The 26,735-nt window shown below is 40.9% G+C and overlaps 1 protein-coding gene across 4 annotated transcripts in view; it reads right to left on the minus strand.

The window, feature by feature from the left end:
• Positions 1 to 224: 224 nt before the first annotated feature.
• CENPK (centromere protein K) overlaps positions 225 to 26,735 on the minus strand; it is a gene marked incomplete at its 5' end in the record, with an annotated part of 50,507 nt that continues 23,996 nt past the window's right edge. For all 4 annotated transcript variants that reach the window (XM_084629039.1, XM_084629038.1, XM_084629037.1 and 1 more), the window contains 7 exons: positions 225 to 784; positions 9,568 to 9,621; positions 15,556 to 15,691; positions 15,980 to 16,078; positions 16,207 to 16,289; positions 18,076 to 18,122; positions 24,112 to 24,184. In XM_084629039.1, coding sequence (XP_084485165.1) covers positions 626 to 784; positions 9,568 to 9,621; positions 15,556 to 15,691; positions 15,980 to 16,078; positions 16,207 to 16,289; positions 18,076 to 18,122; positions 24,112 to 24,184 — 651 coding nt within the window. In that variant the 3' untranslated portion in view covers positions 225 to 625. The remainder of the gene's footprint in view (positions 785 to 9,567; positions 9,622 to 15,555; positions 15,692 to 15,979; positions 16,079 to 16,206; positions 16,290 to 18,075; positions 18,123 to 24,111; positions 24,185 to 26,735) is intronic.

Here is a 26,735-nt window from a genome sequence, read left to right on the forward strand (position 1 = left end):
TAGCTCCTCTATGCCAACAGAACAGAGCTCTCCCATAATTAAACCACAGCTAACAAGTGATGGTAGTTCACTCCGGCACTTTTGTCAGTCAGGGGTGTTTTTTTGGTGTTTTTTTGTTTTTTTAACACACCCGACCAACAAAAGTGCTAGTGTAGACAAAGCCTGAGGGAGTGTTGCATAAGAAAACAAACATGCCATATGCAAAGCATTATTTCTTTTAATTAATCAACAAAAAACAAACTACTTTAATTATTTTGTCTACATACAATAGTCCTTTAACTTGAATTTGACTCTTATCTAAGCCATCTGAACAAGCACTACCCAATTTCACAGTACAGTAACACACATCATAAAGTCAACAACTAATGGGATGAATGGCTATCATCATTTGAAGTTAAAAGGAAGTTTTGTCATGTCACAAGCTTCATAAGTAACTGCACTTAAAACAGGTATGGTTTGTCAAAAAATACTGTCCAAGCAGAAAAGATTAACACCCAGAGTTATGATAAAATATCAAATTATATATATATAAAAAATACACACATACACCCACACCTCTATATTTTTAAAGTATGAGTACTGATTCAACACATTTCTTCTTTTTTAAATAGTCACAAAGGTGCCTTTACTGATGAAAGGCTTCTAAGCGTATTCTGCTTGGATCCTCTGCATGTCTCAGTGCAATTCCATACCGCAGCAGCAGTTCAACATAAGGTGGCCAGAAGGAATCACTGATTGTCAAATATGGTTCATGTGGTGTACTCATTAATCTGTTTATAAGAAGCTGGAAGATCAAGAGAAGGAGATTCAAAATATGCATAAAACAGGTTGATTTTTATCTATTGTTAATCAAGGAAAGGTGAGCACACTGATGTCATAAGAATTGCTTACCTAAAAGATACAAAGCCTGTTCCAAATTATTCATTAAAGAATGTTTAATTGATTTAAGTATGAAATTGTTGAATATTAAATTTAAGTTGATTCTCTTCCCTTATGTAACAATATTCTAATTTTCCCCCAATAAATCAAAAGCATATATTGGATTTTAGGTATGTATATAGTTATGCAAGCCATTCAGTCAAAAAGATAATGGAATGTAACTGCAATTTATTTAGTTTTTAAAATAAAAGCACACAAAGACAATGTAGCAATTTAAGATTTAGTGTCTGTTTAACAGGCTTCCAAAGTTGAGAGAGAAAGTTAGGCAAACCTTTATTTTAGACATTTTCTGTTTTTCATATCCACCAACAGATACGACCTCGCTCTCATTTCACTGCAATATAACTCTCCAAATGACCTCTTTTGCCAACAAGGGCTCCTTCTCCCTCGCCTTTCTTCAGACTTAAAACAATGGAATTTCCATTCTCTGACTATGAGCCAAGAAACTGCTTTCTGAGTCCCAAAAGGTTCTACTTTTGGCAGTCAGTTCCCCTTTTACAGTCATCTTCTATTTACTTTTAACCTTAACTACTAATTTTACTCAAGATACATATCTTTTCATATCTTTAATGCTTTGTTTCCTCGCTATCTATTCCACTTGCTTGTCTTGAGCAAGTGAATCAATGTATTAATCAACTTCCTTCTCCCGAGGCAAGATAAGTACCCTCAAACAATTCCATCTTTTTCTCCCCTCCTTGACCTAGACTTGGCATTTGACTCCATTGTCTGCAATCTGATCATCAGCCTGGTGTCTCTGTTCCTGTTCTTAGAGCCCATATATTTGTAAATCTGCCTACTGGCATCTTCACAATATTGTCTGTGAACACCGCTGCCTTGACAGCCATGTCAGCCCAAATCCTACCCATGCTTTCATCTCTACTCACCTTAGCTACTGCAACTCCCTTCTCTATGGCTTCTACATGTTCTAGCTCTCCAGACTTTAGCATATACAGAATGCTTCTGCCTGCCTTCTTCCCAACACAAAGAAACATAATAATCTTCATCTCCAAATACCCTCATTGGTGACTCACTCATTTTATATTCAGATCAGAATTGCCTTCCTTCTTTCAAAACACTCTATTGATTTGCTCCAGCCTATCTACCAAAATGTTTGCTCTGTACTTCCCTGCCCCATATCTTCTGTTCATTTCTCACAATATTAATTCATGATCTTTCATAAACTGTTGCTGGCGAGACTTCTCAGCAACACCCATATTCTGAAATAACCTTTACCATCACATTCTCTCTCTACTGCTTTTATTTAAATTATTTATACTTGTTTTTGTACCATAAGCATCATGTTATTTTTAAAAATAACTTAAGAAAAAGAACTAATTCTTAGTTTTACGTGAGTGGGAATCATTGCTGAAGAGATTTGAAGGAGGAATGTTACACTGTGCATAGAAACATGCAACATCCCTAGAGTATGAAGCAGCACAAGAAAACTTACTGAGGCACTTCTGATAAAAGTTTACACAGGGAATTTAAGGGAACAGGAACTGGCAGATTACATGTTCCTACAGGGGGAGTAATGGAACACGTAAACAGGAGTGTATGCAAAGTTGCTATACAAAATGAAGTTAAATCCAAAGATAAAATATAATGTAACACTTATAGGAGTGTCTAAGAATGGTTGCCACAGTGGACTGGGGGTTATAACTAATTTTTATTTTTTTAATTTATACCTATTCTTTGCCACGGTAAATTTATGTGATTCCAATTAAGTAGTCATCACTATTGGTATTGTATCTCTATAGTGGAAAATATATACAGTAAGAAACAGTTACTTACTGTAAATGTGGTTCTTCGAGATGTGATGCAGACATGGATGCAGACTGTATTTCACTTAGCCGTGTGCATGCCCAGGACACCGGAGCTGCAGAAACTAGCAAAGCAGTACCTGGAGATAGGTGGCACTCATGCCTCGTAGCTGCCACCTCTCCTCCAGCTACATTGGGGGTACCACCTCAACCCTCCCTCAGTTCCTTCACACAGAATGCCCAGAATCAAGACTCCGGTGCAGAGGGGACAGAGGGTGGGTTGTGGAATACACATTTGCATCACATCTAGAAGAGCCACATTTACAGCCAGTAACCATTTCTTTTTCTTTGAGTAAATGCAGCTGTGTATTCCATTTAGGTGACTCACAAGCAGGAGACAAGGCTCAGAGTCTACCTAAACCAGGACTGCAGGACTGTTCTATCAAAGCTTGACTCAACCCTGGAAGATGTGGTTATGGTGTAATGGTTCGCAAACGTATGCAGCAACAACCATGTAGCAGCCATGCAAATGTCCAATACGGAAACGTCACTCAGGAATGCTATGAACGTTGCTTGCACTCTTGTAGAATGCGCTCACACCCACTGAGGGGGAGTAGCTGAAGCTGTTTCATATGCAGTCTTGATGCATGATGTTATCTATTTGGAGATCATCTGTGAAGAGACCGCTTGACCCTTCATGAAATCTGCACATTTCACAAACCAACGAGGTTAAGCACAAACTGGTTTAGGCCTGTACAGATAAAAGGCTAGACATAGCCTGACATCTAAAGGTAGGGAGACACTGCTCCTCCAGAGTTGAATGCTGCTTAGGAAAGAATGCAGGTAAATATACCACCTGGTTCAAATGAAACTGAAAAACCCTTCAGACGAAAAATTTGGATGCAGTCGTAAAGCCACTTTGTCTTTGGAGAATTGTATATAAAAGGAGGTTCTTCCATCAGAGCCTGCAACTCTCACACACTCCTTGAAGATGTTATTGCTACCAGGAATGCAGTTTTCTGACACAAAAGCAGGAAGGGACAATATGTCAAGAGCTTGAACAGAACTTCAATTAAGGCCGCTAGGACCATGTTAAGATCCCATAGAGGAACCAGTTCTTGGTTTGGGAGGGGGTTGGGGGAGATGTAGAAAAAGAAGCCCTTTTAAGTATCTTGCTATCATGGTATTGGTGAAGCCCGATCTTCCCTGAAAGGGGGATGAAATGTCAACATCACTGCCAGATGCACTTTCAATTAACTAAATGTAAGCCCCAATGACTAAAAGGTGCAGCAGATACTCCAAAATGTCCTGGATAGAGGCCAGCATTGGCTGGATTCCACAAGCTAATGACCACACTGAAAATTGCTTCCATTTCACCACATAGGCCATTCTGGTGGAGGATTTTCTACTAGGAGGAGTTGGACAGCCACTGAACATCACACTTCCTCCTCATTCAGCCATGCAGCAGCCATGTCATGAGATGAAGGGAGCTGAGCTCAGGATGCAAGGTGAAGCCTTGGTTCTGACTGAGCAAGTCGGGATGGGGAGGAAGCAGTATGGAAGGCTGAACAGATACTGAGAAGAGGTAGTAGAACCAGCACTGTCTTGGCCACACCAGGGAAACAAGAATAAGCTTGGGCCAATCCACCTTAAACTTGAGAATGACCTGAGGTATCAGCATCAAGGGAAAAGCACAGAGAAGAGACGACTGCCAGCTGAGGAGGAAAGCGTTGGACAATGAACCAGGACCGAGGCCCCGTCAAGAGCAAAAGGGACAACGTTTCTTGTTGTCCCTTGTAGCAAACAGGTTGATCATTGGGATGCCTCAGGCTCTGAAGATAACCCAGAGGACACTTATGTTCAGACCACTCATGACTCAGAGAAAAATACTTGTGAGATGGTCCGTGAGAGGATTCTTAACCTCAGGTAAGTGAACGGCTATTGGAGTAATGTTCTCCTTAATGTAGAACTACCACAGCCTGATTGCCTCTAGGAAAAGTAAGCTGTAGTGTGCTCCCTTTTTGTTCATTCACATAATATATCAAGGTGGTATTGTCGTAAGTATGTGAACCACTGAGTCTCTGACACAGTCTCAGAAAGTGTGACCTGCCTTGTAAATGGCTCGAAGCTCCAACACGTTGATATGGGGTGATGTCTCCTGCTCCAACCACAGTCCCTGTACTTTTAGTAACCCCAGGTGCAACCCCCCAGCCCATCAGGTGAGGGCTGGACGAAGGGAATTCCTTGGCAAATGTTCTCTGGATGCATCCACCACTGCAAGGAAGAAGTTGAGGAAGTGGAGGAAGATGAACCAGTTGGTCTGGATGATGAAGAGTAGGATGGGTAGACCACCTGGAGCCACATTTGAAGGGGGCGAAAGCGCAAGTTTTCAAACTGAATCACCTGTGTGGAAGCGGACAAATGACCCAAGACCCTCAGACATGTCCAAACTGTCGTGGAAGCCTGAGACTGCAGACTGATGCAAAGATGGTGAACTGTCTGAAAAAAGTAGGTCAGCAGAAACACTTTCAATGTCATGGAATCTAGCAGAGCAGAAGTGAACTTAATTTTTTGAGTGAGAGACATGATTAATTTCCCTATGTTGAGGATAAGACCCAGACGGTTGAGCAAGCTTAGTGTGGTGCTGACGTGAGCATGAACTTCCTCTCTGGATCTGTCCCTCATAACCAGTCATCCCTTCCTCTTGGGATACACCGTAACTACAGCCATGCATTTGGTAAAGTCCTGAGGGGGAAGGAGAAGAGAGGCCTAATGGAAGCATTGCATACTGAAAGTGGCATTCCACCATGAAAAACAGAAAGAACTTTCTGTAGTTCGGCAAAATCCGCACATGGAAGTAGGCATCCTGAAGGTCCAAAGAAGCAAACCAGTCATTCTGAGACAATGTAGGGAGAATGGTCAATAGAGTGGCCATTCGGAACTCATGTACCTGATATATTTGTTGAGGTCATGAAGGTCAAGGGTGGGTCTTACACCTGCCTTGGTTTTGGGTATCAGGAAGTACTGGGAGTAGAAGCCATGACCTGATGTTCCCGCAGAACCTCCTCCACTGCTCCCAAAACCAGCAGAGAGCAGACCTGTTTGAGGAGCAGTATCTCATGAGAGAAGTCCCTGAAGTGGAGGTGTGGAGAGGAACTGGATGGCATAACCTGATCTGATGGTGCTTAGGAAAGCAGGCCAGCCTGTCCCCAAACTGGGGAGGATGAGTGGGGGGAAGCAACCGCTGAAACAGTGCTCTGGAACAAGGAATGAAAATGGGTACTGGGAGGGCATGTGGACTGGATGAATCCAGAGCCCAACTGCTTTCTGCTGTGTGATCTGTCCCTCTTTCTGGGGTAGTCCCATTGCCAAGGAGGAGGAACAGGCTGGCCAAATGTATGCTGTAGACGATACTGCTGCTGCTGTTGAATGCCATATTGGTGCCTTTACACTTCCGGCATGTACACCCCCCCAGGACTGAAGGACTCCAGCATCTTGTCAGTTTTGTCAGAGAACAGCATTTGGCAGTCAAAGAGCAAATATTCAGGGGCTTGCTGGACATCAGGGGCAATGCCCGAACTCTGCAGCCAGGAAGCCCTCCTCTTGGTGACTGCAGAGGCTGTCACCCTGGCCGAGGTGTCCGTGAGGTCTAGTTAAGACGTCCAGAAGCCCTCAGCCACAAATGCCAGAAATTCCTCACGCAAGACCTTGTGCAGCTCGTCTGTGTACTTTGACATAGCTGTCCAGTTGACAAAAATCGTTCTTGGACAGCAAGGCTTGCTGGTCAGCAATTTGCATCTCTAAAGAAGAAAAGGTGTAAATCTTCCTGTCTATGAGGGCCAATTATTTAGAGTCCCTATCCTTGTTATCTACATAAACCTGCCCTGATTGCCGCTGTGGTTCACTGCAGTTGCAACTAGGGAATTTGGGACCAGATGAGAATGAAACACCTCAAATTCCCATACAGGAATGAAATGGAGCTTTTCTATGTACTTAGCCTCAGGCAATATTAAAGCTGGCATGCTCCGCAGTGCCTTAGCCAATTCAAGAAGCCCATAATTGATAAGTATGGTGACTCTCCAAGGGGCAGATGGCAGGGAGCGAGTAACTGATCTGACTCGTCCATCACCCAGAACGAGCCAGGAAGTGGCGCTGCCAATGGAAGCGGTACCGTTGGTACTGAGCACACTGGTGCCAGAAATGGTTTCAATCCGTCATCAGTGATACTGGAGTGTCTGACAGTACCAACATTGAGCGGTGAAAGCTGCCATGGAAGCAATCATGGTGCCGACTGCTGTGGTGCTGAGGCGATTCCTGGTACCAAGATCCCCTGTACCAATCCTGGCATAGGACCTGCTTCCATAACCTGTGGAAAGGGAACACTGAGGTGCAGTGCTGACAGACCCAAGGGTTCAGCAGCTTGTTCAATCGATGGGGCTATAGATAATGCAGACATGGCAAACTCCTGGGCGAAAGGAAAGGTTGGAACCTAAAGGCAGACGAGATCTGTTGCTACCTGGTACGCTGCTGCTGTAGAAACAGTCAGTGCCAGTATCTCCCTCATCGGTATCGGACTCAACGGGTGCTTGGTGGCCAGAACAAGAGTCAACAGTAAAGGTTTTCTAACATTCCTATTCAGTACCAGGGAAGAGTTAGAGGTATCCGTGCCATCTTACATACTGGAACCAACTTTGTGCCAGTTCCTGCTTTTCCTGGAGAAGGTAGAAGAATCACCCTGAGACTTGGAGTGGTTTTGATTGGTCTTATGCAACCTTCTCCTTGGCAGAGTAGACAGGGAACAGCTCCTCTGTTTCTTTGGTGAGGTACCTGCTCCAGAACGTGAAACGGCAACACTCTTGGAACCCAAGGGCGATCTCCGACTTGATGAGGGCTGCAGTACCAAAGCAGGTCGCATGGCCTGTTCCAGCCGTTGCTGTTTCCGAAGAAGGTCCTGAGCCACTTGAGTCCATTTCTGGAATGATCTGCAGATCACACAATCCTCTTTAAAATGGGCCTCGCTGATGCAGAGCAAAAACACCGCATGTGGGGCTCACTCCTCCTCACAAAGGACAATGTTTAAACTCCAGTAAGAGCATCACCAAGGAAAACAAATTAACACAACTAACACAACATAACTAACATATTGAGAGGTTGTGAAGTTAAGACCACACAGAGCTCTGACTCCAGTCATGGATGATAAGAAGGGACTAAGGGACGATTGGGGGAGCGCCGCCTCGTGAAGTCAGGAGAGGTGCTATGGCCACGAGGTGTGAGCACCACATCTCTATGGATACTGGTAGGCAAGTTTCTCCCTCTCTCGTGCACTGGGCGCGCACACACCTAAGTGAAATACATGGCTGCGTCTACTCAAAGAAGCAGCTTTATATAGTGGCCACATAAATGAAAAGCAATACATTGATAATTTTAAAAGATAAAGTAAACATGGATGAATTGTGGAAACCTGGATGGGAATGGATATATTATTTGGTCGCAAATTCTGAATGGGAATAGCTTATATTTACACAAACAATAAACCCTAAATTGTGATCACAAAAGCAAAATGTGCCTCGCTTTGCATTTATCTCTAAGAAACTATTCTCTAACACAACAGTTCTGAAATTTAACAGGCACTGAAACTAGCACTAAATGGCTCAACAAAAACATAAAACGAAGATCAGTGAAACTCGAAGTTTAGGCTAAGTTAATGAAAATTAAAATCAAGTCTGAATGTCTGGAACTAGTTTATTCTTTCAAACAGAAATCAGACACCTGGGTGTTTTAGTACTTTGCACGTGTTTAAAATTAGTGAAGGGAATATGAAGAGTAATTTTAAGGTATAAATTTTTTGAAATTATATTTCCACAGGGCTTAATAACTCATTTGGCAACTTTAATTTCTGATTTGCTTTCAAGCCCTACCTAATTTGGCATTAAAAGGCACGCTGAGATACTTGAGGCATGTAACATAAAGTTGAAGTTAATGAAATTAAGTACAAAAACTCACAGTCTGCACTTTCAAGTAAAGCATAACAATGTCATAGTGACCGGATTTTAGCATCTAAACACCAGAATGTTATAATTCCGCAGGCCTTCCCTCAGAACAACTGCTGTTCTTCATGGAGGTCTCTCACACACAGACCCCTATAAAAAAGCCCTGTATTCCCAAATACTAAGTTTAGGATAGAGAAGGTGCCATCATCCAAACAACCTTTTTAGCTCTATCATATTTATGCCTTGCAAATTCATAATTTATTTGGGTTTTTACAAATTATAATAGGAGTGTCCATTCAATAATCTGAGCATCCTTGTCAATTAAAAAAAAAAACAACACAAAAAACTTAAAAACAGACCTATCAAATAACCCAACAATATGAATATATTAGAAATTTATTGACTTGTTGCTGCATTATATTTCAGAACTGTGTACATGCAAATAGTACAAAATATAAAAGTTAAACATTTTAAATTCAGGTTTTTTAACCAAACCATTTTAATATTATTTTCTACTGTGAACTATTAAGTTAAGAGTTATAAAACCTGATTTAAAAATTAGTGAATTTAAGAATGACTTAAGTTTGACTTTGTATCTTAAAATTAGAAGTTTAAAAGCCTATAATTTTCCGATTCAAATTGTAGGATCAGTTTGCTAAATTATTCTTACATTTTAAAAGAGTTTAGTACCAGAGAGTTACTTAGGGTGCTCCGGGGATTAAAAGAGGAACCCAGTAAGATTTTTTTTTAACACAGTTTCTATTATCTTAGTTATTTTAATTGTATTTTCACACACTATCATTCATTTTGCTTATAGACCATTGCTGGTTTTGATCATTGTAAGGAAAAAAATGACATCACACACAAAACCATTTTACCTCTAAAATTTCATGTAACGTTACCAGTTGTACAGTTGGTTCTTCAGCTGGACTCTACAAAAGCAGAAAAAAAAATGTTAATTAACAAAGAAAAATCTCATTGCAAATAATTCAGAGTAATGAACAGACTGATGTTTTTTACTTTAAAAATGTTGAGTCGTCATATTACAAAAGTTAAATATTTTAATTGTATATTCAGCAACAAGTTCAATGTAAACTCCAAACAAATTCAATGTTTCTCTTAAACTAAGTTGAAAATAAGATATTTAATATTACATCAGTCAAGAATGGGATTCACATTTTATTAATTCAAACATATTATTATTAAACATGAATGGGAGTATAAAGTACTCATTCTGTGTCTAAGATTGGTAAGAAAAATCACAAGATCAATGCCTTTAAATAAATTTTCTAAAGTTCTGGACAAAGAGATGTAAACATGTGATTATTGCAAAAATATTGTAATCTTGTTTTAAGAGTTCAGCCCACAGTGCCTTAATGTTTGCTCTTAATTTATATTGCAATTTAGTATTTTTTGGTTTAAGCCTCTAGAGGTTAACCAAATACGTTTACTATGTTCAAGAAGCAAAATTCAGTTTTGCCATAGGATTTTCTTTAAATGTTTTCCTTTTTTAATGTTTAATGTTATGGTTTGAAACTGTTATAATATGTAACATAGAGCTAGTTCATGAGTCTTACAAGTTAAAAGATGGTCAGGATTTATTATAAACCCCAACTTTGGAGTGGAGGAAGAACTAGGTAATTTATAAAAATTGACATAGGGCCAAATCCCGCCTCCTTCCTCCATGACTGTAGAGGGTCCCCTGACAGCAGCACTTCTGAGGCTCAGCTGCACCAGAGACCATGTTTGGAAAGGGCCACAAAGGAGTGCACACACCTCCCATTGTGCTACAGAGCCCTCCTCCATGGGATCTCCTTGCACTATGGGAGCAGGGGACGTGGAGACTATATTAGTCTAAGGGCTACAGTAGCATCCATGGAGTGGTTCTAAAGACGCTCTACAACCTTCGGTGATTTTTTTCTTCCTGCTCCCCTGCCCAGCATCTCGCTATTTGGGCTGGGCACTGGATTCAACATTTGCCATTAAGGATAGAATTGGCATATGGAGTATCAGCATGGGAGATATTTTAAACAATTATACAAAGAGAAATTATTAGTTTGCTACTTTTGAGTCCTGAGGATGTTAGCTCAAACATTACTTTTAAAGAAGTTTTTATACTTGCAAAATTAAAAAAAACCCAACAGATGAGACTTTATTTTTGGTAAACCAATGGTGTTAAATGTTTACAGTTTCTTAAATTAGGTTCCCATTCTGTGGTGTGACAAATTTAACCAGCATCATAAATTCCATCACTTTTAAGCAAGATGGCTATCACCACATGGAAAAAAGAATACTTTTTCCTTCCCACAAGTACAATTTACATATAAAATATTTCTTGTAACATAAACTTTCAGACTGCTTTGTGTGACAAAAAGGGTGCATCTTTCTTTTAAGCCTGGAGACTTATCCTGCATTTTCAATTTAATTCTCATGCCCTGCCCATACGAAGACCCCAATCTTGAATCACATGCTTCAACATTAGCAGAGATGCTAACCTTGCACTTAGACCAGGGGTGGGAAAACTATAGCTCGGGGGCTGCATCCAGCCTTCCAGACGTTTTAATCTGGCCCTCGAGCTCCTCCCGGGGAGCAGGGTCCGGGGTTGCCCCACTTCAGCGCTCCAGCCAGGGAGTGGGGTCAAGTCTTGCCCCACTCTGGGAGGCTCCCGGAAGCAGCGGGCATGTCCCTCCTCTGGCTCCTATGTATAGGGGCAGCCAGGGGGCTCCGCACGCTGCCTCCGCAGCTCCCATTGGCCAGGAACCGTGGTCAATGGGAGCTGCAGAGATGGCGCCTGCAGACAGGGCAGCGCACAGAGCCACTTGGATGCGCAGGAACTGGAGGGGGGGAGATGCTGCTGCTTCTGGGAGCTGCTTGAGATAAGCGCTGCCTGGAGCCTGCGTCCCTGACCCCCTCCCATGCCCCAACACCCTGCCCCAGCCCTGACTCCCCTCCCACCCTCCAAATCCCTCTGTCTCAGCCGGGAGCACCCTCCCACACCCTGAACTTCTCATTTCTGGCCCCACACCAGAGCCCGCACCCTAACCCCTAATTTTGTGAGCATTCATTGCCCACCATACAATTTCCATATCCAGATGTGGCCCTCGGGCCAAAAAGTTTGCCCACCTCTGACTTAGACTTTTATGGATGTTTATGAAAAAAAATTAAGGAGGTTGCTTGAAGCGGTCTCCAGTGCCAAATTTGCAAAGCCAAATACAGATAGGGTGTCTCAGGTAGGACCACGAAAGCTTGTAGTGCATTTTAGGTGCACTTCTGTGCATGTTAGAGTAATAACAGTGGTACAAGCTGAAGTAACTTTTAGTAACATCAACAGCCATGGTCAGGTCTGACCACAATATTAGCTATATCCTCGCTCCTTTGCAAGCATTTCTGAAACCATTCCATGTTTTATTTTGCCATATTTGGCTCATTTTGTCAGTGGGGCTTGGGGTGCTGGATTCACTGCACAAGCCACAGGACGTGTGTTGCACTCCAGCTGCCCCCATACACCCCGCTGGACATTGTTACTGTGCTCTAGGTACCTGGAGTGCACGAGCAAGGGCACACAGAGCAGTTAGAATGCAATACGCAGCCTGTGGCTTGCTCGGTTGCAGCGTGCCAACCCATTCAAAATGTCCACAGCTTGCCTCCTATCCGAATGACCCTCACTCTGCAGTCTGTGCATGTGCCATGGGGCAGGAATGCCCTCAGAAATTTCTCTCATGGTATGCTGTGAGGGAGTCATCCTGCCCCCAGGGGACAGTGGGACACTGGATGCTAAAGTGGAGTTGCTGGCTGGGCTGAAAGAAGGATTAGGTGGGTTTCAGAAAACTGGGAAAGGGACTTGTTAGGGTGGAGTTGGGGGAATAAGAGAGATAGGAATGAAGGGGGCTGTTTGGTGGGGTTGGGGATAAAAGGAGAGTAGCTGCCCAGTGTCAGCTGGCTCAGGGAGACAAGGCATCAATACCAGGTATAGGCAGTGCTGGACAGGCGACGATTACTTACTGGTGCTGCAGGCAACTGCTTGCAATGTCACATACCCAGAGGTGCCCATCCAGCCCCAGGTACTCGCAGTCAAGCTGAGGGAGAAGTTGCAGGGATGCCAGCATGTCATCCCTGACACATGCTGCTTGTGCTCTCAGCTGAGCTCTGTGCTCCCTGCGGCGGTTGGTTACACAGCAGCCACTTTTTGGGCTCCTGGCAGACACACTGGTTTGGGATGGTTTCCTCCTGCCAGGAGAGCTCACCCATGCAACTGAGGAGCTACCCTGCAAGCCTCTCCCAGCCTGACTGACAAAATGGTGGCACATGACTGCACAGGGGTGCTGGCAGTGGAGAAGAACACCCCTGCAGATGCAGCACTGTGTTCATCAGACCCAAATGGTGAATGACACGCAACACATACATAATCTTCCTAATTTTTCGATATATGTGCAAAATTTGTAGATTTACATCTGATTTGATAATTTTGTAATCACATTAAAAATTGGGAGAATTATTAAAAATTAGGGAGAGCTGGCAGCTCTGCATTAGGTATGCAAGAGATCTCTCTGAAATCAATGGGATTAGTCATGCTTAAAAAGTTAAGCATATGCTTAAGGATTTGACAGATTGGTTCGTTTCATAGGCCCCAGTTGCTGACAATGGTTGTCAACAATGGATCCCTCTGAACCAATGTGGAAAATGGTTTAACTACTAATGCAGACAAGTACAAAGTATTTGAATTACTATTAAATTAAGGTTACAGCAATAACATGGCTGAAAGCAGCTGTGTCTCTTTTTCACTAGCAGTTCAACAATTCCCGAAACCGGTTCTGGGAACCCGATGCTGAACAGACAAGGCCCAAGTGTCCTCAAGAGCCCAAATGATAACCTTTTTTCCCTCCCAATTTTTGTAGCTATTCTTTTAAACAGTAATAGTAAAGTATTTGATTTTACTATGGACTTTGATTTTATTATTTAAAATTCTCCTTGACTGCCTATTTTCCCTAAAGTTTAAAGATGACTGTTAGCTCAGTTTCCCTGAGTAGGAAGTTGAGGGTTCATATTCTAAACTATTCTCTGTAACACTTATTTTTGTGCCAACAATATTGCTGCACAATTAAAATTTGCCTTTGAAGAAAAATATTAAAATATCCAGATGGGAGCAGGGTAGACTAATTAAGAACTTGTTTCACTAAGCCCCCATACCAGCCCTCTATGATATAACCAAACTTTGAAAGGTATCACTTAGATCAGAGGTGGGCACACTATGGCCCGTGGGCCACATCCGGCATGCAGGACCATCCTGCCTGGCCCTTGAGCTCCTGGCTTGGGAGGCTAGCCCCCGGCCCCTCCTCTGCTGTCTCCCCTTCCCTGCAGCCATGCGGGCAGTGCGGCTTGCGCCTGCTCACCTCCCAGGCTTTCCAATAAGCCAGTCCTGCCGCTCTGAGTGGCATGGTAAGGGGGCGGGGAACAGGGGGGTTGAATAAGGGGCAGGAGGTCCTGGGGGACAGGGAGCAGTTGGATGGGGCGGAGGTTCTGGGTGGGGGAACACGGTCAGGGGATGGGGAGCAGAAGGGGGTTGGATGGAGCGAAGGTTTGGGGGGGAGCGGTCAGGAGACAGGGAGTGGTTTGATAGGCGTGGGAGTCCCGGGGAGCCTGTCAGGGGGTGGAGTCCCGGGTGGGGGGCATTAGGGTTGGGTCAGGGGACAAGGAGTGGGGTGGGGGTTTGAAGAGACACAGCCTTCCCTACCTGGCCCTCCATACAGTTTTGCAACCCCGATGTGGCTCTCGGGCCAAAAAGTTTGCCCACCCCGACTTAGATAACAAGAACAGTTGTAGGAAGTGACCTGGACATTAAGGTCAGAAGTGACCATCATGATCATCTAGTCTGACCTCCTGCACATTGTAAGCCACAGAACCTCACCCACCCACTCCTGTAATAGACTCATAACCTCTGGCCGAGTTACTGAAGTCCTCAAATCATGGTTTAAAGACTTCAAGTTACAGAGAATCCACCATTTACACTAGTTTAAACCTGCAAGTGACCCGTGCTGCAGAGGAAGCCAAAAATCTGCCAGGGTCTCTGCCAATCTGACCAAGGAGAAAATTCCTTCACAACCCCAAATATGGCGGTTAGTTGGACCCTGAGCATTTCGGCATGACCCAACAGCCAGATAACTGGGAAAGAATTCTCTATAGTAACTCAGAGCTCTCCTCATCCAGTATCCCATCAACAGCCATTGAGGATATTTGCTACCAGTGGTCACAGATCAGCTGTAACCATTGCAGGCAGTCTCATCATACCATCCACTCCACAAATTTATCAAGCTCATTCTTGAAGCCACTTAGGTTTTTTGCCCACATTGCTCCCCTTCGAAGGTTGTTCCAGAACTTCACTCCTCTGATGGTTAGAAATCTTCATCTAATTTTAAGCCTAAATTTGTTGATGGCCAGTTTATATCCATCTGCTCTTGTGTCAACATTGGCACTTAAATACCTCCTCTCCCTCTCTGGTATTTATCCCTCTGATGTATTTAGAGAGAGCAATCATATCTCCCCCTAGGCCTTCATTTGGTTAGGCTAAACAAGCCAAGCTCTTTGAGTCTCCTTTCATAAGGTAGGTTTTCCATTCCTCTGATCACCCTCGTAGCCTCTCTCTGCACATGTTCCAGTTTTAATTAATCTTTCTTAAATGTGGGAGACCAGAATTGCACACAGTATTCCAGACGAGATCTCACCAGATGAGATCTCGTCATCAACACTACATGTATTACTTAAATACGGTTTCCACCTTTCCAGCCTTGTGACTTTAAAATTATATAAAACCTAATTAAAGAAAAAATAATAAAAACCTTTCAAATTTGATAATTTTAAAGAAATCTTACTTTTTTCTTCTTTTTAGCACTTTCATCTTCTTCTGGGAGAGGAAAATGTTCTTCTAGGAACTCCCCCAGAGCACTCAGGAGCTCTTCCTTATATGCCCTTATTTTCAGCATTTTACTTTTCAGTTCTTGCAAAGCTCTAAAAACCCAATGTAAAAATAAAGTTTAGCTGATGTGACATGTAATTCAATAAAAAGGCACTGTTGCTACAATAATGGCATCAATAACCCAAATATCACAAAGTCCAAGTGCAGCCTGTAGCACATTTGCAACCTAGATTTCAAATGTATTTTATTACTTGATTTATTATTTGATCTTTACCAAAGATATCAAACAGTAACATTCGATTTTTAAAATCTATTTTAATTGTAATACTAATATTCAATCCTTTAACTTTTTTTTTGCTGGAAAAAAGCACTATAAATACCTTTTTTCAGAAAATTGTACCACTTGATTTTTCATTTCTTCATGTGTTACGTCAAGAGCATCTACCAATTGCTGCTGCTCATCCAGCCACTGCTGTTCTCTTTAAACATGAAAGTGGAAAAAAATGAGATAGGGAATAATGGATAATTCAGACCTACCAAAACAATGATTCTCACTTGATTTGCTATCAAAATTGTATGGCATTCACAAGCTCGATTCGCTTTATACCTTTTCATGTCTTCCTTCAGCTTTTTATTCTTTGACTGAACAGTAGACAGCACCATTTCAAGATCATGGTCTACTTTCTGCAACTACAAAATGGGAAATTGAAGTGTATATTATGGAGAAATGCAATTCTATTAGTGCTATGTAAAACAAAACTTGATAGTGCTGTTGTGGTATCACTCAGATACCACAGTGAAGGGAACCAAAATTATCTTGACAGACAAATCAGTAACAACCCACATCTCACATAATAGTACACTGAAAAACTAATAGTTGGCAGAGCAACAATTATGGCACTCCAAAGTGAGAACATCTCTAAGAAAGGGTGATTACTCTTACTAACCAAATTGATGATGAATGAGGTATTCATATCTTGGATAGGGAAATGGTACAAGTAATAAGACACTGCAGTCTGGTTCACTTCAGACTATTCTTCAGTAAAGAAATTTAGAGCTTGACTCTATCAGAGTCTCCATGCCCTCCACTCCACATAGGAGTGGGGAGTACCCAACACCTCAGTGGACTGGGTCCTTAGTTGATGCACGGCTTGCTGAAGACTAACCCTGAGATGCTCTGTCCTTTTGAGACTGATGTGGCTCCCTTAATAAGTTTGGGGCTCTCCACTATATACTATCTTTAGATGCCTTTGTGTCCCTGAATAGGAGTTCCCTGAGGTTTGTCTCCCAGATGGTGGGACAACCTGATCGCACCCAGTTACTTGCACTGGGAGGTTCTGTCACAGGCCCTAGTTCCTTCCTTCTTACATAGGACCATACCCTTTGCGGGACTTCACTCCCCGCAGGGACAGGGTGAAGATCTCCTAGATGGGAGTTCCTCCTGTGGCTCCAGGAGTGATCCCAGCAGTCTCCTGTTTAGCAATCCTGCTCCTTCACCTCAGCTGACTGCAGCTGCCTCCCTTTTAAAGGCCTTCCATCTAGGCCTGCCCCCATGTCCTGTCTGGCACCTTCCTCATCAGTGTGGGGTCTATACACCCAATCACAGACCCTGTATTATGTAATTATAAAATAAAATTTAAGTTTCGCTCACAACAAGTACAAATGAAATACAGAAAATATTCCCCAGGAGCAGAAGGGTTTTATATACACAGGATTTATGAGAAATGTTGTATCCCTCAGCTAAGCTAACCACAAAACGGAATGTCAAACCAAACATGTAGTGGAGAGGATATTCACTCAAAGGAAAAGACATAGCCAATCTTTTTGTTAAAAGAGCACTTGTATTGGCAGTTTGGTTCCCTGGCCTGACTGACACAAGGCAGAGGAAAGTTTCTGGGAGGTAGCCAAACCAAAAAGGTAGGTGAAGCAAAAGTTATTTTTAAACAAAACCCATATAATCTAAATGTGTCTTTATGTGTTAGCCAAAGTATAACTATTCATTTCAACGTTATAGCCACAAGAATATTCCCAGCTAAAGTTACATACCAATGTCCAACCAATATATTGAAATGCTACCACTAACATTCTTTATTTGTCCTTTCTCCCCCAGTCTGGAAGAACTCAAATAGGTATTTGCATATATTATTCCTACAAAACTCTAGAACTAAGACTACTGCCTCTTCTGCACAGTACATTATTTTTAAAAAATCATATCTTAAACATAAAAGACACCGTATAGTAAGTTCTATTAAAAAGATCATTTTAACTACAACTAAAAATATTCAGTACTTACAACAAAGTTCAGGAAAAAGCAAATTAAAAAATTAATAGTGCTCAAATAAGCACACACAAATTTCTTATGGCTAGCCAATCATATGAAAAGAAACTCCTAAACCTACCCCCAAACCCCCCAAAAAACCAAAACAACCACCCACTTGTAAGAAGATAGTTAATTACTTGGTAGTAAGACACTTACCTCTTCCTTTCCTAATGCTACCAGGACATCTGGATTGGTGGAGATTACTGAAAAATAAAACTGATTATATTAAAAAAAACCAGGAAAAACAAACAATTAATAAATTTAGCAAAATAAACAGGTCTGACTTTTGAGGAAGACATACCATTACCATTATCATAGGGATAAAGTCAAATCTCAAAAGACTGGCCCTATCAAATGTCTAATCTGCACTGAGGAAAATATTGTTTTAATATCAATTTCCCCCATGGTCCAAACTGCACACATTACTCCACAAATATCACAAACTGAATTCCAATTTTAATAAAACTTGTCTGATCAATAGGTATGACAGAACTTCCTCCAGCCTACAAGCCCAAGTTTTTGCAAAACATTTTAAATCCAAGTTATGTAAAAGAAGATTGTTTGACACAAGACACCTTTCTCAGGGTTTAAGTCTTTTTTAAGAATAAGAGAAACTGAGGTAATTAGAAGAACATGAGAAGACCCCCCCCCTTTGTTTAAAAAAAAAAAAATCTTCCACAAGGGTTTAATTAACATATTCTGAAGTCATTTATAATACTTATTTCCAAAACCTTCTGAACTTCATGTGTTAGGTTATGTTTACACTAACAAAGTCACCCTTCACTCAAAAAATCCAGTTTGTTCAATAGAAAGAAAAGGTAATTGGACATCGTTTTTAAAAAATGAATTAAATTATGGAGAAAGCAGATTGTCACAGAAAGAGAGATTCTTTTTAAAAAGGTGCAAATGCAAGAGATCATCTCAGATTTCATTATTTCAGAGCTTCCAGGTTGTTTGATAGATCTTGTAATCAATCCCCTTCAGGAGATTTGAAGAGTTGATTAGGTATGCGATCATCCTCCCTGCTTTGCTTATATGTGAATAAAAGCATGGATTTTGAGAAACTAAAGCGTGCATTTGTAACTTTTTATGTTATGAGAGAAATAAAAGTTACTATAGCAGCTTCAAATCGTTATATCACCAGAAGCATATTTGTATGTCAAAATTTGGACATCAAGATCCATAATATCTCATCCTAACATAAGAAATTCCTGTGATAAAGATTTCTTTTTACTAAAAGGGAAAGAAATTATAGCTCCCCATATAGAAGCATTAGATGTCTTCCAAAATATAGGGTGGGCTTGATAAATTTGCAAAAATAAATCTATTTTAAAAGATTTTTAAATAAAAGTTTGGTTAAACTTCTATGAATATTGAACAAACTGTGAAGTAGTGATTTCAGCAGCGATCAGCGTATGACCTGATACTGAAACAAGGAAGATTTCTGCACCCAAAGTGTGTTCAATTAAAGTGTGATTAAAAAAAAAAAGTCAAATAAAGAATTAGGAGCATGTGAGAAAGAAGTAAAATCATATATATACACAAAAGATGAGTAGAGCATCCCTGAACTAAGCTGATGTTGAAGAGCTACTGGAGGCCCTGTACAGTGACTTTAATCATCATCATGGCTATATTTCGTGATGACAATGACTTGAAAATGTCTCAAATGCAGAATCCATTTAGTAAGAGTTCTGCTCTTCCCTTTCAATAGGCCAACTTCCAGTCCATGATATTTGACATGAAGAATTCAAAGAAACCAATTTTCTACAGTTTGTGATGATCTGAAATCCTTTAAGTGAGCTGTAGCTCACGAAAGCTTATGCTCAAATAAATTTGTTAGTTTCTAAGGTGCCACAAGTACTCCTTTTCTTCTTTCTATATTGAATTATCCACTTCAGTCCATTCAAATCACTTGTTTCCTACCACTTCCTTCAACTTTAAGCATTTCTACCTAAGTACTTATATGGCTCCTTTAATTGTAATATCTGAGTGCCCACCAAGTATTTAAAAATAAAACAGGTTTCAGAGTAACAGCCGTGTTAGTCTGTATTCGCAAAAAGAAAAGGAGTACTTGTGGCACCTTAGAGACTAATTTATTTGAGCATGAGCTTTCGTGAACTACAGCTCACTTCATCGGATGCATACCGTGGAAACTGCAGCAGACTTTATATATACACAGAGAATATGAAACAATACCTCCTCCCACCCCACAGCAGGACAGTGGGGTGGGAGGAGGTATTGTTTCATATTCTCTGGGTGTATATAAAGTCTGCTGCAGTTTCCACGGTATGCATCCGATGAAGTGAGCTGTAGCTCACGAAAGCTCATGCTCAAATAAATTAGTCTCTAAGGTGCCACAAGTACTCCTTTTCTTTTTAAAAATAAAAGTAACAATCTCCTGCAGAAGAGAATTCAATAGTCCACATGCAGTAAATTCTGTCTCCTGTGTTATGACTTATGGAGGTCGTGGTTGTAGAAGGAGAGGGAATCTCTTTAGTAGCTAAGGCCAATTCTATGAAGGACTCTGAATATCAGGATTGAGACTTTGAATTGGTCTGTATTCAATGGTGAGCCAGTGCATACCATGGAGCACTGGGGTGATGTGCTAAAGGCAATTTTAGTCATTAGGCATATATGCTGATGCATCTTCTACTGGTTGGAGCCTTTTCCTGGTGTGTGGTTTTATTCCTACGTACAAAATGTACAAAAAAAATCAAGGCTAGAGATTGCAAATGGAATAGCACGCCAATGTGTAGCATGGTTGCAATGCAAAATACTACCAGATGTTAGCAATGCAAGGAATCATTACTATGCAAGCCTTTGTATGGAAACTCCGATTCAAGTGATAGGAATCTGGCACAATATTGATACTATGCACACAAAAAAGGTACTATACATAGACCACATATTTTTTATAAAAACTTTAAAATGTGGTTAATTCTTATTTTGAAAAGAAAAAAATTCAAATCTATTTTAAGTGCCAACTGCTTGTTAAAAAGTTATAATTTAGCTGATTAAGCATCTCTAGAGCTATATATAGAGTATCAGAAACCCAGAAAGAACAAGAGACTAAAGAGTCTTGCAAAAATAAAAATTTGCATTGTGGATTCAAGCCTGCGTGCCAAGATTGTGCCCAATGAAATTTGTAACTGCCGAGTTATAACCCCCAAAAGCAAGGTTTATAATGGAAATGCTGACAGACTCTCAATTATAGCAACTGTACTGGTTATTGCTAAAAATATACAGCAGGGTTCAAGAAAGCCTGATATTCAGGCTCTAATATTGAGTTGTGGCAACTTGACTAATATTCCTATCCCATATTTAGCAACATTCAGACAGCATTTTCTATTAATGAAGCATCTTCTCGCTCTCTCTCACACAGTGAGGGATAGGTACGATGAGAAAGTTCCAGATGGACACAGAAAAATGAAAGCATGGTAGTTCTTTATTTTCATATAATGGCCATAATCTTATGACATATCAAAGTCAACCCCCATCTCCCATGCTTCAACGAATTGGCTCAAAAGAGAATTATAAGTAACAAGGGAAAGCCTCGACTGCAAAAAGGTAAGTTATTTATATGTTGTATGGAATATAGTTGTAGCTGTGTTGGTCCCAGGATATTAAAGAGACAAGGTGGGTGAAGTAATATTACCTCACCCACCTTGTCTCTCAAAGTTATACACACAAAATTTCTGTACTATAAAATTAACATATGTAATAAGAAATCTAACCATGTGCAAATAAATTAGAACATTATGAGCCAATACTCAAATATAATGCTAAAAATATTTAATGCCACAAGAATCTATTTTTGTAACACAAATAGCTTAAAGTTTTAAAAATGATTAAATATTTATAGTAACAAAAACATCAGCAGTTATCTTAGCTAGAATAAAAATTAAAAGTGCTTGTAATCCTTATGTTACAAGGATGATCAGCAGCAGTGGCCAACAAGAAATATTCCCCATAGGATAGTATTGCACAATTTGGTACAATGGTCTAATTTGGTCTACCCCTTCATCTGAAGCATTTGGAACTGACCACCGCTTGAGACAGGTTCCCAGACCACACAAACTACTGATGCTTTTCCATTATGGAAATTCTTATCACCCTATATATAAGGAGAAAAAAAAGTAGTGAGTTTAGGAAGAGATGGTTAGGTTCTGGTATATCGTGACCACTGCCTACCACCAATGTAGTCTCATTGATTTCTTGTACTCCTGCATCTGTCTGTATCCATCTGTTGTTTTGTCTTATATTTAGATTGTAAACTCTTTGGGGTAGAGACTGTATTTTTGTTCTGTGTTTGTACAGTGCATAGCACAATGAGGTCTTGGTCCATAACTAGGACTCGTACCCAGCACAATAATACAAAATCAAAGCTCTGATATCTTGTGGAAAGTTTAAAAAAACAAACAAACATTCTATTTAAAATTAATTCTGTTGATATTAACTAGGGAGCAGCAGTAACACCTAAATTAAGGTTGCCTAATACTTTCCATTATAATTTCTTTTCATTCTTCCTTTGAAGAACTAACACTTCCAAGGTACACCATAGGTACCTGAAATTTAGCAGAGGAGAGGAGCCTATTGCTGTTCCTATGACAATCTGTTCAGCTATTGCTGAGTTATAAACTGTTGAAAGCCATGATATGCAGTTTGCATTGTGATCCAATCACTCTGGAAGCAACATAAGCTAAACTAAAAAAGGCCCTCTTATTCCGATATAAGAGAGTGCACGCGGAGAGCTATACCAGTATAATCATGCTGCTAAATTTCTTCATGTAGACTAATTCTAAAATAAGTTTGTATGGAAAAAGGACCGTTGCCGATTAAGAATTAATCTGTTCTATCCAGATCCAATCTTCCATTGTGGAGAAGATGATGACATTTTGCGCTATAGTACCATCAGAGGATGTTCAGTTTTGTGTCTTCCTGTCAAATAGATTCTGTTGGATGTTGCTTTTCCAGTGCCTGGCCAAATTAGGGTCTTGGGTAAAAAGCAAGTTAACTACAACGCAATTAAGGCCAAAGCTGGTGGGCAGAAGACGGCATCCTGAAGAATTAATAGGGCTATGCATATTTTGTCTGATAATGACTCCTAAGAACACAGGAAGGATGCATACCCTTTATCTCAGGGGATCTGCAAATGTTACGGAATTACTGGATCAGTAACTGCTCTTGGATTCCCAAAAGGCTGTAATGGCCCAAAGTACCTCTACCTTTGTTTGGCCTGGTGTCTGAACTCTAAATCCAAAAAGGATATCATAATGTACTGTAATTGGGTTACCCTCAAAGTTATCTTGAAAATTTCAGCTAGTAGACACTATGACAGTCCATTTCTTGACTGGAGCAGACCAACATGAACACACCACACATGTCATAAATGTTTTGCACTGCTTCTGAATCCAACATTGGATGCATTTTAGGGTATTGGTTACCTATAAACCCTCAACAGCAACAGGAGTTTTCTGCCAGAACGCTCCTGTAATTTCTAAATTCTAAAGGTCAGAATTCTTGTTGGAGGCTCTTCAGAAATTGTATAGAGGCTTATTGTTAACCTCCTGGAATATTATTCACATCTTTGGTGGCCTGAGTTTTAGGAGTGCTGAACACCAACAAATCCCATTCTAATGAAAGGGAGTGTGTTAGGCTATGTTTACACTAGAGAGCTTACAACGATACAGCTGTACTGATGCAGCTGCATCGCTGTTAAGATATCTCATGTAGCTGCTCTATGCTGACGGGAGAAAGCTCTCCTGCTGACATTGCCCTGTGCAATGACCACTTATGCCAGTGAAATTTATGTCACTCAGAAGTGTTTTTTCACAGTCCTGAGACACACAAATTTTGCTGACATAAGTCGTAGTGTAGACATAGCCTTAAGAGAGAGAGAGAAACAGTAGCTCTAAGTTGTGAACTGCCTCAATCATTTCAACAGGTGCCAACTCAGAAGTCAGTGCTACAAGGAAGAAAGCACAGAGACAAAAGTGGAAGGACACTATTGTAGGCAGTACTGTAGTTCATTTTAATTTCTGCAAGATACCTAGGTGTGATGATGCATGCAATATAAATATTCTACATATGCACACTCAGATACTTGGATAAACGAGATGTTGTAAATCCAAGATAATCATATAAACTTTGGTTTTAAACAAAGTCTATAAAAATATTAATAAAAATCCTTACTCTCAGGACTTCGTTTCTGCCACTGATTATACTCTGCTGTTAAAGCCTTCACTCGCATCATTAACAAGGAAAGCTGTAAAACAAGAAGAAGAAAAAAAAGAGTATTTAAAAGCTAACTCTTGAAATGTGCTGAATAGTATTTGAGTACGATGAGACACAACACGGTAAAAAATGATTTAGTATTCCATGAGGAAGAATCTGGAAGGTACAATGGAGCATATTTTACTAGTTTTTAGAATCACTATTGCTTGCAGTCTATTTGCTTTGATAATGTACAACAACTACTTAGAAGTTAATTATTTAGATTTATACAGACTAAAGTAAAAGATCACCCAATCCAGTGCTCTGAGTGCCCTTGACAATATTTTTTAAAAAATACACTAAAACAAAGAGACCTGTCAAGTCCACCAGATCAGCTCAAGTAAGAGTGACAACATAAGTATAACTGAAATCAATCAACCCCACACACAATCTCCAGAGCCCCACGCCCAGCTGTAGCTATCTTCCATTTCCTCATGAACTAGGAAGAAAAGGCAGACCTTCCAGCATGCCCTGAAAAGTGACAAATTTGGGTTGTTACGACCTGGACAGGAAAAGCCCAGGATCCCAGTGGAGAACACTCTGCCAACTGCCTACTATGACTGATAAAGTTTAAGGTCAGAAAGGACCATTAGATCTTCTAATACAGGGGTTCTCTCAACATATTTTTTGGTGGCCTCAGAGTGCGGCCACCAAATCTTGCTGGTTGCAGCTCTGAGAATTTTTCCTAAAATACTTAATTAACTTTGGGAAAAACAAATAACTGTGCACATATACATGTCCAGATCATTGTAATTTATTTATGTAGGGTTGTTTTTTTTTGGCAGACTCAATCATAAAAATAAAGTACAGTTGTCTCTCTTCTTTACTGGACCTAAACAGATTAGAAACAAAAATAAGGTGCTTTGCGTGTTATTTTCTTTAGATTGCTAGTTAGTAAGTCTGCTACTGTGAAAAGTGATATTTGTATATTGGTTAAGTGATATTGGTATATTGGACAAATTAAGCCCTGGATGAGGAGGCGGGTAAGGAGACAGGGGGGTCAGGGCCAATGGGGGGTCTGGAGGAAGCACCGGGGGTCAAGGTGATGGCGGGGGGTGAGTCCAGGGATGGAGCCCAAAGCCCTGCAGCTGGGGGAGAGAGCCTGCTTCCCACCACCCTAGGGCGGAAGCCTGAAGCCCGGGACATACTGCTCCTGGAAAGGTGGGGAACTCACACTGGTTGCTTGCTCCTACAGTGTTTATGGAGGGGGGTAGGGACCAAACCCGGCAGGCAGCCCCAGGAGAGGAGATGGTGCTTTGCTGCTGCCCCACCCCCAGCCTCACCCAAACAGAGCCCAGGAGGCTGTAGCCGCAAGAAAAGCCACAGTGGTTGCATTTGAGAAACGCTGATCTAATTGGACCTGTGTATCACAGACTATAGATTTTACTCAGTTACCCTGTATTGAATCTAATAACTTGTGTTTGATTAAAGCATAACTTGTGGCTGGCTAAAGCATGTCTTCCGGAAAGACATCCTGTCTTGATTTGATTACAACAGAAGATGGAGAATTCACCATTTCCTTTGGTAGTTGGTTCCTATGGTTTATCACTCTCACTGTTAAAATTTGAATTTGTCTGGCTTCAGCTTCCAGCCACTCTAGATTAAAATACTCCGAGCACCTGATATTTTCTTCCTATGATGTACTTGTATACTATAATTAAGTCACCTCTCAAACTTCTGTTTGATAAACTAACCAGATTAAGCTCTTTAAACCTCTCATTGTAAAGCACTTTCCATAGCCTTGAATAATTTTTGTGGCTATTCTGTGCACCCTCTCCAATTTGTCAACATTCCTTTTAAAATCTGGACACCAGAACTGTATACAGTACTCTATCACCAGTTTCACCAAGGCCATATACAGAGGTAAAATCACCTCCTCACTTCTACACCACTGCTTATACATCCAAGGCTCGGATTAGCTCTTTTTGCATCACCACCACACTGGGATCTCATGTTGAACTGCTTGTCCATCCTGACCCCTAAATCCTTTTCAGTGTCACTATTTTCCAGGATACAGTCTCCTACCCCGTTCTGTAGGTATGGCCTTGTTCCTAGCTGTCAAGCTTTGCATTTTGTCTGAATGGGCCTAGCTTACCAAGGGATACAGATTGTTCTGTATGACTCCCTTGTGCTCATCATTATTATTTACCACTCCAACAACCATGTCATCTGCAAGTTTTATCAGCAGTGATTTCAGATTTACTTCCAGATCACTGAGGAAAAGTCAGTGCCTCTGCTGACCACAACTGTGGCAGTAATGTCATGGAGAGAGAGATAGGTGGCTTCTTTTGACAGGTAGGTTCCAGTCTTTTCTAAATCAAAACCAACAACTTAAAAATCAATCTGGAAACTAACAGGCAGCCAATGCAGGTCACAGAACACAAGTTAGTAGCATCCATGACAACTTTTAAAACATTTAAGTATACTACCTCTTATCTTATAGCAATTCAAAATCCAAATTTTTAAGTCTTCACTTTATGTGTGAGGGCCTATATATTTGTATCTCTGTAAAAAGGACTTGTAGCAAAGCGATGACTCACCGG

Source organism: Lepidochelys olivacea (assembly GCF_965140295.1).
Source record: "Lepidochelys olivacea isolate rLepOli2 genome assembly, chromosome: 5".
NCBI classification, from domain to species: Eukaryota; Metazoa; Chordata; order Testudines; family Cheloniidae; genus Lepidochelys; species Lepidochelys olivacea.